We start from the raw sequence: 18073 nt of genomic DNA on the forward strand, positions 1-18073 counted from the left end.
TGCTTTTTACCCAAATAACATTAGCTTTTAAGCATTTTAACAAACAACAATTAAACAAAAAAATGTATTGTTTTATTAACTATTAATAGTAAAATATTAAAAACAAGCAGTAACACTTTAAGGATAAACTAAAAAAATAATTGTGGCCCTTGTTTAGTAAATGTAAAAAATATGCGCGTATTCTGAACTTGAATGTTTCAAGTCTACTAGCCAATCAAAGCGCTTTAAAATTTCGGCAAAAATATAATAATATAAATTAATTTTTGCAGTTTTAAATAAATATTAAACAAAATAAAAATAATTTAAATTAAATAATATATGTGCAAAGTAAAGTTAAACAATTTAAGAAAAGTTAAACTTGAGGATAAACTTAAAATTTGTAAAAATGTGTTTACGCATGAATGAAAAACGTTTGTTTTTCAAAACAGAAATAAAATTTTTTACAGAAATCTCGTTTTCAACTAAGATAAAACTTTTAACAAATGTTTAAAAGTTATGCAGAGTAACATAACATCTACTTATAAGTTATGCAAACAGAAAGATATGTTTTAAATGGAGGAGTAGAGACGTTATTTTCAAATAAGTAAGTGATAAATTATTATATTTTTTGCATTTCGTCTGTCTGTCTGTTCGTAGTTTTATTTATCCATTATTATCATGATTCTTCTCTAATTTTTATAGAGATCCGTTTTATCAACCACCCCAGCTGTCATCACATTACCATCCTTCTGATAAACAAACTGTTTGTGATCCGAGCATTGTTTTAACGTGAGTTTATAAATTATTGTTTGTGTACTTATTTTACTAGTTAACCTGTGAATAAACGATTTATTTTAAATTTAAACAAAACAATTTTGCTGCCTGCTTTTAAAAAAATTTTGGATATTATTGAATGCGTAAAAAAATGAGTGAACGCACGGGCACGCGTACCAAAATTTTCGGTCTAGGCGTGCACGCATAATTTATATCAGTGTGTTTTAAACGTCAGTACTGCGCACATTTTTTTAAGAAACCAGGCGTGCAAAACGCTAATTCCAGGCGTACAATTTTTTTAACAAAAAAAATCTAGTGCGTGCACGCTGCCCTACTTACCAGACTGGTATGACTATAAACCTATCGATCAGTTTCAGTTTGTCAGTGATAACAACATTTGACTGCGTGAAATAATTGGTTTAATCTTGACTGCAATTGCACTTTTTAAGTAAGGCGCGATACAACCTTATGATAAGCCAATACCTATAATAAACAGATTAGTTATCGGAAAATTTAAATCTTGGGAAAATTAAATTTAGTTTTTTGTTATCTCTAAATTGTTAATTAAATCTTTAGACCAGAAAAAAGAAAAAGATTTTCATTTGAAGAACTAGGAAATTATTCACCTTTAAATTATTCTTTTACTGAAGAAGATTTAATTCCAGAGAAACTCAAAGAAGTGCCTTACCATGTAAGTTATGTAGTTTCTTACCTTTTCTAACTTTATGGTCTTTTTATAACTTAACTTTTGTAACTTTGGCACAGTTTTTGCTGTCTTTATCTGCCTATGTTTGTTTCCTTGTCAAGTGGTCATAAACATTTTAAAGATGTTAGTTAACTTTGTTTGTATAACATAGTTTGCTTATATTGCTAAATTAACATTTAAAAAAAAAACATAATTCTAAAAATGACGTTTTACTGAGATTTAAATCAATTTTTTTACCAAAATTAAAGGACATTTGTAGAGGGGGATTAGTGTAAAAGAATGTTAATAGAAAAAATGTCTTATTATTAGTAAAATAGTGTTTTTAAGCATATGGTTTTTAGACAAATGTTAAATTGGTCAATTGGTTTTTAACAACATAGCAGAAATTTAAATATAATTCATGACATAAAAATGTTTTTTTTATTTTTTATTATTTTTAAATTAACTTTCCAGAGCAAAATAATACAGGAACCTGTGGACGAAAACAAAAGTAAACAAAAACCAGAATCAGAGTATTCAAAGTATTCAGATGATTTAAATGGTTCATTAAACTTTAACCAACTTCAAATGATATCAACGCAAGAAAAACCTCCAGTTTCCAACATATCTAGGTGCGCTCAAACTATTATTTAATTTATATTAGACTTTTACATTTTTTATTTAACATCTGACTAAAGATATAAATAGTTTAAATTTCTTATATTTTGTTTTAAAAAAATGTTTACACTTAATAGAGAATGTCGGCTTAGTGTAGTAGTTACAACAATTGCTTTCACCAAATTAAACATTGAGTTCAATCTCCACTACTTTTGTTATAGACGGTATAAACCCTTTCACGCAGCCAAAAATATTTACCATATTCAATATTGGGCAATTATAATCGATAATATCCCAAACTGCCACGGGCAACTCAAAACTGGATTGGGGTAACAAATGTTATTCTATGTTTAAGTCACGCATTGGACCTTTCCAAATCTAGGATAAATAAATGTAAATACCATAATCTAATATTTAAAACAATTTTAATATTTCACAGATTAGTAAATCGTTTTCGTCATGGCAAACCATTGCCCTCAAGTGATCGTCGTCCTCTAAGTTCAATCAACTCTAGGGTGCCACCGAGTGGCCCCTCTAAAATACCTGTCCGACAATCTTCTAAGCCCCCAATAAGTACAAGTAAGTGTTTGACTTATTTTTTTATTTTTAAGCGACTAAAACTCAAAGACTTTTTAACTGAAACCTAGTCTCAAGTTTTTTTGCTGCTGGTTATTGAACATGGTAATGGTTTAATAAGGCAGGCAGGAACATAACTTTATTACATTAGATTAACTGTTTAAATTTTTAGAAACTTGTTTCCAAACTGACAAAGTCAACTCAAGACTCGGTCTAGGGTAGCAAATGTTACTCTATGTTTAGGCTGTATCAAGGATAGAAGATATATAAATAAAAAAGTTAGCTAGAGTGCTAGATTGTACCCAAAATAGTTTTTTGTTGTTAAAATACTTAATATTGTATTTAGGACATTTTAAATTGTTGAATGTTTCAATTTCAGAAAAGAATGATAATGCTAAAAATACTGAAGCTAATGAAAGCATCCTGGAATTACAAAAGAAAGTGGAAAGAATTTTACAAGAATCGTAAGTAAAAGGGCATATGTAGTTTTAGCATTTTATGCCTTAAATTTAAACTTATTTGTGTCATTTAGTTATTTGTTGATGCTATTTTTGGAATTAAACCGGCAGTGTGTGGAATTAAACCGGCAGTGTGTAGTGTGTTGTTGTCAAAACACTTGGTTTTATTACATAAGGTCCTGGGTTTCATTCCTACTGCTCTAATGCTAAAGTGTGGCGCTATAAACAATATAAACTTCTGCTGAGCCAACACTGAATCAGCAGCTTAATTACCGGGCAATTGTAATTTATAATATCCCAAACTGCCACAGGCAACTCAAGACTGGGTCAGGGTAACAAATGTTACTCTATGTTTAGGTCGCACATTCGACCTTCTCACATCTAGAAATTTCTTTATTATAGTCTTAACCATTTAATAGCTTATAAATTTATTTATGATAACTTATTTACTTGTTAATTAACAGACAGGCTTCTCTATCCGCCCCAACCCCATTAAGTGGGTTTATGACCCACTCTAACTTAACAACACCCCCTTTTTCACCCACAAGTACTGACCCTGAGGTCATGGGTTCAAACCCCGCTGATGACACACTACCAAAAACCTATTATCCTGTATCTGTAGAAGATCTTACCAGTGAAAATTCTGACTCATGTAAGTATTTATTCAAATTAAATAAATAATTAAATAAAAAAAAAAATTTTTTTTTTTTTTGGTTAATTTTAACCATTTTTTTAGCTGGTAGACCATCATCACTTTTAACAACCCACTATGAACCAATAAACAATCGATATGATAAAACACCATTACAACCTAGTTATCAACCACCATTCCACACCAGTTATTTACCAGTTGAACCACAAATTGGTCCAACAAAACAAAACCAAATGCAACCATCTAAGCTACCAAATTCACCAATAAAACCATCCTATGCACCAACTAAACCACATGAAACCACCACAAAGTCTCATTTTCAAACATCCACACCATCCTATGAACCATATAAACCATCCTACACACCAGTGGACCAGATAGATGACCATAAAGATGATATTTTACAAAGATGGAGGTTAAGAAGGAAAATGGAGGAGGCCAAAACCTCAAAACCTCCGAATATATGTGCTCCTAATATTCAAAGAGGTTTGTTGTTTATTAAAAATTTGTTTAATAAAATGTTTTTATTTAAAGTGTTATAGGCTATTAGATAAATGCTTATTTATTCACTTTTATTTTTGTTTTATTTTAGCACAACTGCAGCAACCCCCAAACTACCCATACCAGCCCCAATTCCCCCAAAATATCCCCCAACCCTATTTATATACCTCAAACACACCCCAGCCTCAGGTTTACAACCCCTACCCACCTTGTATCAACCCCATATTTAACCCATGTTATAACCCTATTCCAGCAGAGAAACCATTCACCCAACAACAACCTTATCCTTACCACTGCTCTCTAGCACCACCTGGTTGTGTGTTGGTCGAGAGGTCACCTGAGAAATGTCAAGGTCATGTGAGAGCTCCTCTAGTGTCTACGAAAACACAAACGACCCCAAAATCCTCGGTTGAATCGGTTTCAGATAGTTCGACTGTTAGGATCAAACGAGTGAAAGACAATGTTGAGTTACATAAGTAAGTTTTATATCAACTAAAAAGTAATCACAATTTGAAGTTTAATTGTAAATTTTAAATAATATTACATTCATATTATACAAGCTTAGAGGATGATGTTTAATTATAGCCCTTCAAAATTATAACTACAGTTTGTGGTGCGCAAGTTAATTATCACAGACAAATATCGATTGAGAGTTGCGGCCATTTGACAAGTTGCAAAATCAAAAAAAAAATTTTAAAAAATGCAATTTTTTGATTTTTTATATTGAATTTAGCCACTTTATATTATGTTATTATTTATAGAGTTACCATGGTGGAAGGAACCTCCACTCAAACTAAATCACCTCAAAGCCCAGCATGGACTGATCTTTCCAACAACTCAAGTTTGTTTCTAAAAAACAAGTTTAAAAGGTAAATTATTTTGTTTAAGAGCAAATGTATTTAATATACATAAGGTTGACATTGTAGCTTTATTATAAAGTAATTATTGCTACCCTGAGCCTGTCTTGAGCTCTTCGCAATTAGGTTTAATTTTATTGATTATAATTTATGTTAAAAATTCGACAGTACAGTCTTGTCATAAATTTAACTTTTATTTCTATTAGGCTTTGTAAAAAGTTAATGTTTAGCTGTATGTTAAAGTGCTTTTTATATTAATTGAATGATTATTTATTATCATAACTATGGGATTCAATAAATTAGATTGTAGCTACTTTTAAATTTCTACCTAACACAACAAAATTGTTTTGTTTTAGGAAAAAGAACCCAGTTAATAGAGTGAAGGAAAATGGTCCTAAAGCATCACCAACAACCACTATGGTTAAACAGGTGAGGTGTATAAATACCAAATGTTACTATTGTTTATAATATCTTTGTATATTTTATCTTTGATGTGGAAAGGTCGACTTAACAGTCTAAACATAGAGTAACATCAGTTACCCCAACTCCCAGTCTCTTGTTGACTTTGGTAGTTTGGAATATTATGGATTATAATTGCCCGATAATTAAGCTGCTGATTGTTTTTGACTTAGCTGGAGTTTATTATGTTTATAACACCCTATTCAAGGGCACTACAGCATGGAAGCAGTGGTGGTAAAACTCATGCCCTTTTGTTGTAAATCCAAGTGTTGTAACTCATACAATACTAAACTAGTTTATTAAATTGACATGGTGTTCTATTTGTTAACCATTTTGCACTATTTCTATGCCTTAAAAAGGGAATTTTTTGCTGTTATTCAAATTACCCATTAATATACAACTACCTAATTAGAAGTAGATTAACTATTATTTTGATTTATTTTAACTTCACTTGTATAACTTGGAAGTTTGATTGTAGGTGGTGAGTGCTCGATTATTTGATGTTAGTTCAACCGAAACTTTATCCCCGATAACAAGCAACAAAACTGAGGATAAAACTTTGGGGCAATCTTTTATTGAATCCAGTTGAGTAAAAGTTTAATTTTAGATGATTTTCGTGGGTATTTTTAATATATGAGTGTTTGTATGCCCTTCTTCTGGCTACCTTATCTTAAAGTTGTGCTAAAAATGTAGGCCAATTTTGAATTAATATGTATTAGTTTTTTTTTGATTTTTTTTTTTTGTAAAAATTTTAGCTTTCTAAATTGAGTTTTTTTTTAAATTTAATATTTGTTCTAGTTTTAACTTAATAGTTCTGTCAAAATTATATTTTTGTTTGCAGTTTTTAATTTTATTAATTTCTGATTTTATTGAATGATGATTTTTCTATAGCTTCAACGCAAGAAAAAACTGAAATCTCACAAATAACTCCTCCTTCCACTTCTCCCACTCTTTCTCCTCCTGAGAGCAATAGTGAGAGTAACTCTGAAGGTTCAACTGAAGAACAACCTGTGGAAGATCAACAATCTGTTTTGGAATCCATTCTAAGAGGTAAATTGAGTTTTTTGTAATCATTGTTATTATTTAAAGATAGATAAGGCAGAGTCTTTGTTAAATCTGTTTACATTTTGGTAAAAATAAATAGTTTAAAAAAGGGTGGTTTTTATTACTTTATCTGTTTTACTTTTAGTTATCATTTTTTGCATGTAAATTAAGCTTTTTTTGTATTTATTTATCTTCAATGTGGAAAGGTTAAATGTGCGACCTAAACATAGAGTAACATCAGTTACTCCAACCCAATCTTGAGTTGTCTGTGGCAGTTTGGGATATTATATAGAATATAATTGCCCTGTAATTATGCTGCTGATTAATTTTGGCTCAAAAAGAGTTGGTATTGGTTACAGCACCTTACTTAACGGTTCTACAGCATTAAAACAGTGAAGATCGAATTCGGGACATCATGTAGTGAAACCAAGTGTTTTAATTGTGATAGTATTTATATTGTGGTTCATTTTAACTTGTGTTTTATAGATGTGGAAAGGGACCCAAATGACTTCCCAGATGATACAGTGTTAGCCTCACTTAGACAACAAAGATCAACTTACATACAACAACTTAGGTAAGTGATAAAGAATATCATTTTTTTTTTATGAAAACTAGATTTTTTTATCTTTATCCTTGATGTGAGAAGGTCGAATGCGCGACCCAAACTTAGAGTAACATCAGTTACCCCGACCCAGTCTTAAGTTGCCTTTGGCAATTTGGGATATTATAGATTATAATTGCTCGGTAATTATGCTGCTGATTAAGTGCTGGCTCAGCAGAAGTTTATATATTTTATAGCACCTTACTCAAGTGGGCTACAGCATAAAAGCAGTGGGGATCGAACCAATGACCCGATATAGCCAAGTGTTCTAACCACTATACCATGCTGTTGGTAAATTAAATATTGTTGTTTTATGTTTAGAAAAATTGATGCAGATTTAGAAAAACTTAAAGAAGACCAACCTTAGGATTAATTTATTGTTATTTTTGTTTATTGTACACTGTGCATTGATGTTTATATTTAACAGTAGAAAAGATTATGAAAATTTTATATTACAACAAGCTTAGTAAATGTGTGATTGTAAACAGAGAAAAAACTGCTTATATCACGAGAAAAACATTTAATCAAATGGCCATACTTCTGATTACTTAAGTTTTTTCACCTAGTTGCCCTAGAATAGGGTTGGAACGGAGGAGATTTATTTAAAATATTTTTAGCCCATCAAAAATAAGATAAATAAATTTATATTGATTAAAAATAAAATTAAAGGGATATTATTTTATTAAAAAATTTCTATTAAAATTAAACAAAAGTTTTTATTTTAAAATTATTTGACAACCCTGATTGTTTTAGCAGATGACAAAATATTAAAAATCAGCTGTTTGTTATAGAATTCAATTTTTCGTGAAATTTGTCTAAAAATGAACGAATTTGTTATTTCTACTGTTTTAAAACGAACCAAAAAAGAAACTATTACCCAATTTAAAAGGTATTTTTTTTTTAAATGTTGTAAGCCTTTTTGGGATATTTAATTTTAAATTATTTTTATTTAAATTTTAGATTGATTTCTTCGTCATTTTCTGCTTTCTCAAATGAAGGTATGTTTGTTTTAAATTATTTTTTATGTGTTTTGCTTTTAGTGTTAACTTGAACTATTAAACTTTTTCGCTTGGAACTTCTTTTGACTTCACTACCACAGGAGGTCCTGGGTTTAATTCCAATTGCTCCAATTGTAATATGCTATAAATTGTATATGTTCTTCTGCCATGTCATTAGCAGCTTAATTATTGGGAAAATATATTCTATAAAAAGTCAACTTAAGACTGGGTCGGGGTAACTGATATTACTCTATGTTTTGGCAGTAAAGTTAGCCTTTCCACAATAAGGATAATATAATTTATAAAAATAGTTCAGTTGAATAATAAATCTATTTTATTTTTTCAATATAAATCAATTGATAAACTTATATTTCTTTAAAATTGTTTAGAATCAGTAAAGAATTCTAAAACTCGAGATCACATGAAACGAACGGAAAATATCCCCAGAGAAAAACCATTATGTTCAGCAACTGTTGTCAATGTTGAAGATTTGTCCCCAAATGTTAAAGGACTAACTTTATTTGTAGAGGAAAATGTCCGACATCTTTCTAAGTTCAAGGTATGTAAATGTTTTAATGTTTTATTGTAACTGGGTCCTTGATGAGATTAATTGCAACTAACGTTTATACGAAAGGTAGCGTGGTATAGTGATCAGAACACTTTCTACACTACATGAGGTCCTGGGTTTAATCCCCAGTGATCTCATGCTGTAGCACTCTTGAGTAAGGCGCTTTAAATGGTACAAACTTCTGCTGAGCCAGCACTTAATCAGCAGCTCAACTACATTCTATAATATCCCAAACTGACACAGGCAACTCGAGACTGGGTCGAGGTAACTTGTTACTCTATGTTTAGGTCACGCATTTGACTTTCCCACATCGAGGATAAAGATATATAGAAAAAAAACTTAACTTATTATAATACACATTGTAAGATCACTAACTAACAAGTGGTCCAGTTTGATTCTTATTTCCTATATTACAGGCAGGTCAGTGGGTTGATATGTTTATACCACAAGTGGACACCGTCGGTGGATTCTCGATTTGTAACTCACCCAAGGATTTGTTACAGAATGGAAAACTGGAGCTTGCTGTGAAGTTTAGTGACCACCCTCCTGCTTTCTGGGTTCATTCTAAGGTAGATATATAAGAAATTAATATTTATATTTTTTGTTGTTTGGAGTACCTTAAAAAAGGTCTGTATGGCATGGAAACAGTGGGAATTGAACCTATGACCTAATGTTTTAAACATTAGATCGACGCCTGTAAAAATTTGTTGTTCTTGGAAAAGATTTTATAGTATCACGAGTTTTTATTTTAATTATTTAATAGGTCTGGTGTTTATAATTTTATTTGGTTAATTGTTTTTAAGTTATTCTAGAAATTAGTTTTTGCTTGAATTTTGTTTATTTTTTGTTAAATAAAAAAAGTTATTTTTTATAGTCTTTAATCTTCTACTTTATTAAAAGTCTAATTCATTTAGCTTTGTTGGCTTAAATTATTTATATTAGAATAATTTATTATTAAATAATGTTTAAATAATCACCAACAAGTAATCCCCAATATATTAAACCTTTTTTTAACTTAATTCCAGTGCAATGTAGGTGATGAGGTTAAAGTGCGAGTAGGTGGGAACTTTTACACCAGCGTGGAGTCAGGGAATAACTTATTGCTTGTAGCTGGGGGAGTGGGGATAAACCCTTTACTTTCTATCTTCCAACATCAGAGGTTGGTAACCTAAATTAAGCCTCGAAATAATATTATTTTTTCTAAATTTTATTCTATACTGTAGTGCCTGAAGTAAAGTGCTATAAATGGTATGAACTCCTGCTAAGCTAAAAACCAATAAGCAAATTAATTATCGGGCAATAATACCAATTATATCCCAAACTGCCAAAGTCAACTTGAGACTAGGCCAGTGTAACTGATGTTACTCTATGTTTAGGCAAAAAAACAGCCTTTAAACATTAAGAATAAATAAATACAAATAATATTATTAAAGCTACTTTTAAATCGATATTTTTTATAGAGATCTTATAATGGATAACTCAGGCTTAATACACGACAAAAAGATAAGTCTCGTCTACAGTGCAAAAACATACAAGGAACTTATATTTAAGGTTGGTGGAGAAATTATTAGTTTAATTCACTTTTAATTTGGGTTTCTTTTCGGTGTTTTTTTTTTGAAGATTCTATTGTATGGCATTTAACATGTAAAGCACTATAATGTACCACAATTTTAAATATATAAAGAGTAATATAGCTTTAAAGAATAATTGTATCATTTTTTAAGTGTGAAAACAATGGGATTTAATAAGGTTAACAATAAGGGTAATAAGGCATTTGAAAACTATAAAAAAATAAGGCATTAAAAGTTATATTTTCTTAAACATAATAACTATTATTTTTAAGTTTGATAAACCAGTGTTTGCAAATATTAAAAATACAAAATTTAAAGGATAAAATAGAAGAAATATGCAACGAAATTGGTGCGCATTGTCATTATCATATAACTAAAGAGAAAAGCCAAGGGAACTGGCCTATATTATCTGATGGTTTAACTTATGCTGAAGAAAAAATATCACAAGTGTCGCTAAACCACGCTATTAGTGTCATAACCCCTGTTTTAAATGACACAATTTCAACTGATTGTTATATTTGCGGCCCCCCACCCTTTATTGAAAGAATTGAATCATATTTATTAAATCTAAAAATACCAAAATCTCAGATTTTTTATGAGAAATGGTGGTAGTGGTAGTGTTTTTGTTCTTTTATTTTATTTATTTTAAAAACCACTTTTTTGTTGTTTTTTATTTATTTTAGATAATTATGAACACTGTTATATTATATTTACTTAAATTTTTAAAACAACTAAATACCTGGATAACAAAGTCCATAAATATTTGTTTAAATATCTTTAGTAAATTAAACCTTTAACTTAAAGTGTTTTAATTAAACACTAACAGCATTAACAATATTTAAAATATATGCAATACAAAAAAAATGGTGCAATTGTTAGATAGACCCTTTTGTTTAAAACATCATTCGGTTATTAAGTTTTATACTTGATATAAAGTCGCATCTCACAAAAGCTTCAAAGGTGGCTCTATAGTTTATTGCCTTGTTTTTAATGCAGCATAATATCGTTTAATAGAAACCGCAATTCTATTTTCAAACTAATGATATTTACTTAACCTGTTTTCGCATTAACTTTAAAGAAAACTAGACAATTATTAACCAGATGTGGTTTTTAATAGCGGTATAAACAAACTCTTTGCCTACCTTACATCACCTAACACATATGTAAACAAACGTTGTTGTCTTTGGGTTGGCGTTGAAAGAGTTGCCCAGTTTGTAGAATACGATGTATACTTTGATCTGTAGGTTTAAAATGTCGTTAAAGCTTGGAATAACATACCCATAAACTTTATACGGTTATCCGTGCTTTTATGAACAGCATTTCACTCTGTTTTATATCAGAATAGGCGGTTTGGTCGTTAAATATTACTGCAAAAATCAAAAATCGCTTTTTGTCGACACCATCACTTGTTAAATTGTGTAGTTCTTGAGCATAGTAATATCAACGTTGTGTTGAAGCCAGTACGTTTAGTTTATATAAAAAAAAGTGGAAAGTTAATAGTTAGAGTTAACCATGACATTATGGGCCGTAAGTTCGTTTGGTTATAACTTCTTAAACATGTGCACTAAGTGCGGGCAACTAACCACTACACCGAAGTTAGCTTGCGACCACTTTTTGTGCGAGAAGTGTAGACTGGAAAACAAACAACTTCGTGGAAAGTAAGTTGGTCTAAAATAAATAACTAAAGCATGGCATCGTTACATGCACTGAGCTGTTTAACATGACTTGAAACTTCTGTTAATTTCTAGATGTTTGGTTTGTTGGGAATGGAATGGTAGAAAGTGGATTTTCAATACAAACAATAGCGACAAGTGTCAAATATCGACGGTAAATTTTAATATTTTATTTTAATTTTTTATCCTATATTAAAACTTATCTTTTAATATTGATTTACTTTCAGATTACTCCAATACAAAATCATATGGGAGAGCTACCCAATAGCTTTGCAATGCTGGACGTTAAAGATATCCAAGGTAATCTATTTTAATGTATATCTTTATCCTTAATGTGGGAAGGTCGAATGCACGACCTAAACATAGAGTAACATCAGTTACTCCGACCTAGTTTCAAATCGATTTAGCAGTTTGGGATATTACTAATTATAATTGCCTGATAATTAAGCTGCTGATTAAGTGCTGGCTCAGCAGGAGTTTATACCATTTATAGCGCCTTACGCAAGGGCGATACTGTATTTTGTATGTGTTTTTTTATCCTAGATGTGGTAAGGTCGAATGCGCGACCTAAACATGGAGTAACATTTGTTACCCTGACCCAGTCTTAAGTTGCCTGTAGCAGTTTGGGATATTATAGATTATAATTTTCCAACGCTGATTAAGTGTTGGCTCAACAGAAGTTTATAGTTTTATTTACCAAACCTTATTTATTTTAGTGCCGACTGAACAAAGATATCGAAACGAAGAAACGAATCAATCATTACATCACTATGACGTCACTTTCATTCAAGAATTACGTCAAAAATTTCAGAACACAAAACATTTAATTGACTCAGATAAAACAGACGAATTCCTTAAAAACTGCAACGAAATTATCGCCCTTGTAACAACAGGAGACTATGACGTCATTGGTAAAGACATTGACGTCATCGTCGAGAACATAATTGACATTGCGAAGATGTTGTCCCAAAGGGGGAACTACCAGATGGTGTTTTCCCTGCTGTATTGTAACCTAAACCTATGCGGACAAATGGTTCCATCTAGCGACAAGGCGAAGTTGTTACAATGGGTCGCTGGGGGCGTGCAGAGCATCGCATTTTTAATGGTAAAAGGAAACCAAGCTGAGACTTTTAAACAAATCGGACTTCCACTGCTCGATAAAATCCTAGCCAACCTTTGCTTTAATAACAACGCGATTACTAAAGAATCTGACTTCACAACCCGTGACGTCACAAGCCGTGACGACGTCATGGAGAGCTGTTTCCACAAAGTTTGGTGTTTAAAATACGTCGCTCTCTGTTCGAAATACTTAAACGACTTCGATCGCTCGATTTCGACCAACTTGGAGGCCATCGCTCTTGTCGATGACGTGTTCGGTGATGACGTCACGAAGGAATATGACGTCATGCTGGTATACGGGATGTGTCATCAGAACTTGGCCTCAGTGTACAAGTTGACCGGAAACACTGAAAACGAGCGAGAATTTTATTCGAAAGCGGTCGAAATTTATTCTAGAAAAGTCGACTGGAAAAGTGATGACGTCAGACGTGGGAAAATTACGCAATGCCAAAACGCACTTAAAGATATTTCGTGAAATTTCGGTTTCTATTTCGCAATTTATTACTTTAATTTAATACGCTCGTCATAAACGGTTATAGTATGATAATATGGCGTCATAAGGTTATAATATGACGTCATAGGTCGTCATAATCTGTGGTTAATCACGTGATACAGTGTTTAATACTTGCAGGCGGTTGTTAATTTTTATATTGGCTGGGGTTTAGATGATGTCATTATTACGTAATATTGATAGATGATGACGCCACACGAAAGCTGACGTCATGTTTTCACCAAATCGTTTTTTAAGTTTGAATTGAAAAGTTTTTAGAAGTAAATTTAGGCAAAATTGATTTGTTTTTACAAGCTTTTTATTTATCACCGCTTCTGCTTAAACAAAACATAAACTTGTATACACGATAAAGATTATTAAAAAATGTATTACTAACAAGGTTATGGAAAGGTTAAATATATACACAATAACATATATGTTGGAAAAACAACAACAAAAATTAGTAAGATCAACACACAAATCTGTCTTTTATGGTTCGCAACAACATTTTAAATTTTTTTAATTGTTTTTTGATTTTAAAAATTCGTCATAACTTGGAACTGAGTCAATATAAGTTGGAAACACTGATGACGTCATTCTTACAGCTTGCTCGTAACTAGGGACTATTTCTTGCTCGGATGACGTCATGCCCATTGTGACATCTGGATGCAGCTCTAAGGACGAAGTGTTTGCACTTGAACTTGACGTCACTACTGTTGGAAACACTGATGACGTCATTCTTACAGCTTGCTCGTAACTAGGGACTATTTCTTGCTCGAATGACGTCATGCCCATTGTGACATCTGGATGCAACTCTAAGGATGAAGTGTTGGCACTTGAACTTGACGTCACCACTGTTGGAAACACTGATGACGTCATTTTCACAGCTCGCTCGTAACTAGGGACTATTTCTTGCTCGGATGACGTCATGTCCATTGTGACATCTGGATGCAGCTCTAAGGACGAAGTGTTGGCACTTGAACTTGACGTCACTACTGTTGATAGCACATTATTGAGTGATGACGTCACTACTGTGAATGATGAATTTGTTGTTAGTGACGTCACTACTGTAGTTGATAAAGTTGTTGTTGGTGACGTCACTACTGTAGATGGTGAAGTTGTGGTTAGTGACGTCACTAATGTAATTGGTAAATATGTTGTAGGTGACGTCACTTCTGCAGATATTAAAGATATTGTTGGTGACGTCACTACCGTAGATGGTGAAGTTGTTGTTGGTGACGTCACTACCGTAGATAGTGAAAATGTTGTTGGTGACGTCACTTCTGCAGATATTAAAGATATTGTTGGTGACGTCACTACCGTAGATGGTGAAGTTGTTGTTGGTGACGTCACCACCGTAGATGGTGAAGTTATTGTTGTTGGTGACGTCACTACCGTAGATAGTGAAAATGTTGTTGGTGACGTCCTTTCTCTTTTCCGATTAGAAAGCGGTTCGCAGCAATAAACCAATACGCAACACAAAATTCCGATTACCGGGAGCATCAATAATGGAACCCCGATGCTTACGACTCCGTTATAAATTTTGAAAGACCCATAAATTATACACATCCCACAACAATTAATACAAAAACCCACCCAATAGATCGGGTCCGAGTTTCGCCGACGGGAACGTTCACGCAGAGTAAAACAACAAATAATAAATGCCAATAAGTTGATTGGAATGTGCAAGGAAATAAGGATTAACCCCACGATTATATCACCTGAACTAATAAGGTTGAATCCATACACATACGTGACCAAACAAAAACAATTAAGAATAACATATAAGCTTTTTGGCCACCTTCTCATAATTTTTTCAATCTCATCTTGAACCCATGTCCATATACTCCTCCATCTTTCATAGATGTCACGTGACGCTGTACTGACGTCATTATGAGCCATTCTTTACATCGACATAACGTCTTTTTTGATTAATTTATATTTTAATATTCAACATCTGCAACAAAAACATGTCAAATTAATATTTTTATATAATTTAAAAAACCCTATCAGTTAGATGAAAACACATAACATTGTTGCAATCAAATTTTGTTACATATTCATATAATGACGTCATATATGTATAATTATCAACATTATGTACAGATTTGATAAAGTAAACGGTAATTGGTTAAATTATTGACTTCATTGTATGGCTTGATGACGTCACGGCTTGGTTAAATAACACTTTAAATTGATTTTCTTTAGAGAGTTTATAAAGTTTATTTAAATATTGAATACTCTGATAAAAACTTCGCTTAAATAAAGTGCAGTATACAAAAACTAAACCAAAATTCTGACAAAGTCTCTGTTATTGTTCTCCGGTAGGTGGTGTTCTTCTTAAGTAACATATTGACAATAGATTATCAATGTTTGTGAACTCGATAAAGGCATCGACAAATTTAAAGTTTTGTGTTTGTGACATGAAACTTTGTCACAATGGCTAAATACTGGGCGATGACGTCACTTCTCCAAGTGAAAAAATGATAAGCGATGACGTCACTCCTGTAAGTGGCAAAAAAAGAAGCGATGACGTCACTTCTGCATGTGACAATAATAAAGAAGCGATGACGTCACTTATGCATGTGACAATGATAAGCGATGACGTCACTTATGCAAATGGCAAAATAATAAGCGATGACGTCACTTCTGCAAATGGCAAATAAATAGGCAATGACGTCACTTCTGCATGCGGCAAAATAATAAGCGATGACGTCTCTTCTGCATGTGACAATAATATAAGCGATGACGTCACTTCTGCATGTGGCAAATAAAGAAGCGATGACGTCACTTCTGCAATTGGTTGCATTCTAAGCTTTAGAACAATTTCCTAATAATTTTGAAAATGGAACTGAATCTCCAACAATTATTTTTGGTGCAGTCGTTTGACGATGACGTAATATTGGATGACGTCATACTCGCCGATAAAGAAGTTGTTGATGACGTCACACCTTTGAGTGGCAAAGTAGTAAGCGATGACTCAACTATTATGGATGGCAAAGTAGTGAGTGGTGACGTTACTATTGTAGATGGCAAAGTGTTGGGTGATAACGTCATGGTTGTAGGTCGCAAAGTTGTTGTTGGTGACGTCACTACTGTATTCAAGTTATTGCGATGTGATATTTGGTTGGTTTTTATGGGGGGTTTCCATTTATTTTCCTTTTTAATAGAAGTGCGAAAACAACATGGTAGACAAAACATAGAAACTAGAATAAAAAATAATCCCAAGAATGGGGCCACCACCCACATTACAAGCAAGGCAGTTGTCTCAGAGGTAACAATCATTGCGACAATTCCACAGATAGAAGAACCCAACGTAACAGTCATACCCGCAAAAAATAGGAATTTTGTTATTAAATCTTCAGCTAAACCGGAGTTTTGTTTTTTTCTATCATCATCGGATTGCATTTCCACATAAATTAGCGCACTAAACACTACAACTTCTGTAAATATTGGACCCACAAACCAAACTATTAACCCAGAAAGCGACAAAGACTTACATATCAACGTAAATCCACAAAGCAAAAAAACAATAAAAAAAGTCACACCAATGAAAAATATAAATCTACTCCTCTTCTCATATACAGTTTTGTTGTCATGTGACCCTTCGCTGTCGCTGACGTAATTATGGCACATTTTTGTAGCTTTTTAGCAACTAGTCAAAAGTTGTCAAATTCTTATTTTTATATAGTTTAATAAACTTTATTAGCTAGATGCAAAATAAAAACAGAAAAAGATTTCTGCTTTGAAAAGTGGTAATGACGTCATATATTCATAATTATTAACATTATGTACAGAATTAATTAAGAACCAGGTAATCGCTTAAATTGTTGACGTCATTGCCCTTAAATTCCTACATCTAAACCCCTTACAATGAAACCCTTTACATTTTAATCCCTTACATTTAAACTCTTCCATTTAAACTAAACCCCTTACATTTGAACCCCTTTACATCTAAACCCCTTACATTTAAACTCTTACATTTAAACCCTTTACAACTGGACCCCTTACATTTACCCTCTAAAATACTCTCTAAATGTTTAAATGGAAAAGTTGAAAGATGTTCGATTATATTGCCGATGTCTCATGACTTGATTAACATCACATGATTTATTTCCGGATGTTTTTGATCTAATGGCGAGCAAAATTGGTGTAATTTTGGCATTAATTTATAAATCATGCGACAATTGCAGAACTATCAAACTTCTAATTTGTTTAATAAATTAAATATAGTTTGTCTAATTTTGATAAAATATAATTAACACATTTTAAAAAACTTTACTATTCATTTGCTTCACTTTAACATTTGATTGCAATGTTTATTATATTTTTATTTTGCAAAAACTTGTTAAAAACGTGACTGAATTTAATTTATTTTTGGAATAAAGTTAATGTAGTAGTCAAAGGTGGTTTTTGTTCTTGAAATATTCGGTGTTTTTCGTCTTAACTT

At 32.0% G+C, this 18073-nt stretch overlaps 2 protein-coding genes across 2 annotated transcripts; both read left to right on the forward strand.

Annotated features, from left to right (window-relative positions):
* The first annotated feature begins 461 nt into the window (after positions 1–461).
* LOC145758911 (uncharacterized) lies at positions 462–7663 on the forward strand. The gene is made up of 15 exons (XM_082572603.1): positions 462–583; positions 682–768; positions 1330–1444; positions 1913–2070; positions 2496–2635; positions 3012–3096; positions 3555–3742; positions 3827–4228; positions 4335–4719; positions 5005–5112; positions 5457–5529; positions 6038–6143; positions 6451–6609; positions 7090–7177; positions 7526–7663. The coding sequence occupies exons 1-15, from the start codon at positions 528–530 to the stop codon at positions 7569–7571; spliced, it is 2196 nt and encodes a 731-aa protein (XP_082428729.1). The 5' UTR covers positions 462–527; the 3' UTR covers positions 7572–7663.
* Positions 7664–7899: 236 nt separating this feature from the next.
* On the forward strand, positions 7900–11087 carry LOC145758913 (oxidoreductase NAD-binding domain-containing protein 1-like). The gene is made up of 7 exons (XM_082572606.1): positions 7900–8093; positions 8165–8202; positions 8592–8761; positions 9187–9339; positions 9796–9929; positions 10231–10321; positions 10660–11087. Exons 1-7 carry the CDS (start codon positions 8026–8028, stop codon positions 10951–10953), a joined length of 948 nt encoding a protein of 315 aa, XP_082428732.1. The 5' UTR covers positions 7900–8025; the 3' UTR covers positions 10954–11087.
* Positions 11088–18073: the final 6986 nt, after the last annotated feature.

Source organism: Corella eumyota, chromosome 7, assembly GCF_963082875.1.
Source record: "Corella eumyota chromosome 7, kaCorEumy4.1, whole genome shotgun sequence".
NCBI classification, from domain to species: domain Eukaryota; kingdom Metazoa; phylum Chordata; class Ascidiacea; order Phlebobranchia; family Corellidae; genus Corella; species Corella eumyota.

Coding starts and splice junctions, on each gene's coding strand:
- LOC145758911 (XM_082572603.1), top strand. CDS start 528: ATGCAAACAGAAAGATATGTTTTAAATGGAGGAGTAGAGACGTTATTT. Junction 3,097..3,554: donor GAAAGAATTTTACAAGAATC/GTAAGTAAAAGG, acceptor GTTAATTAACAG/ACAGGCTTCTCTATCCGCCC. Junction 4,720..5,004: donor GACAATGTTGAGTTACATAA/GTAAGTTTTATA, acceptor TATTATTTATAG/AGTTACCATGGTGGAAGGAA.
- LOC145758913 (XM_082572606.1), top strand. CDS start 8,026: ATGAACGAATTTGTTATTTCTACTGTTTTAAAACGAACCAAAAAAGAA. Junction 8,203..8,591: donor TTCTGCTTTCTCAAATGAAG/GTATGTTTGTTT, acceptor AAAATTGTTTAG/AATCAGTAAAGAATTCTAAA. Junction 8,762..9,186: donor GACATCTTTCTAAGTTCAAG/GTATGTAAATGT, acceptor CCTATATTACAG/GCAGGTCAGTGGGTTGATAT.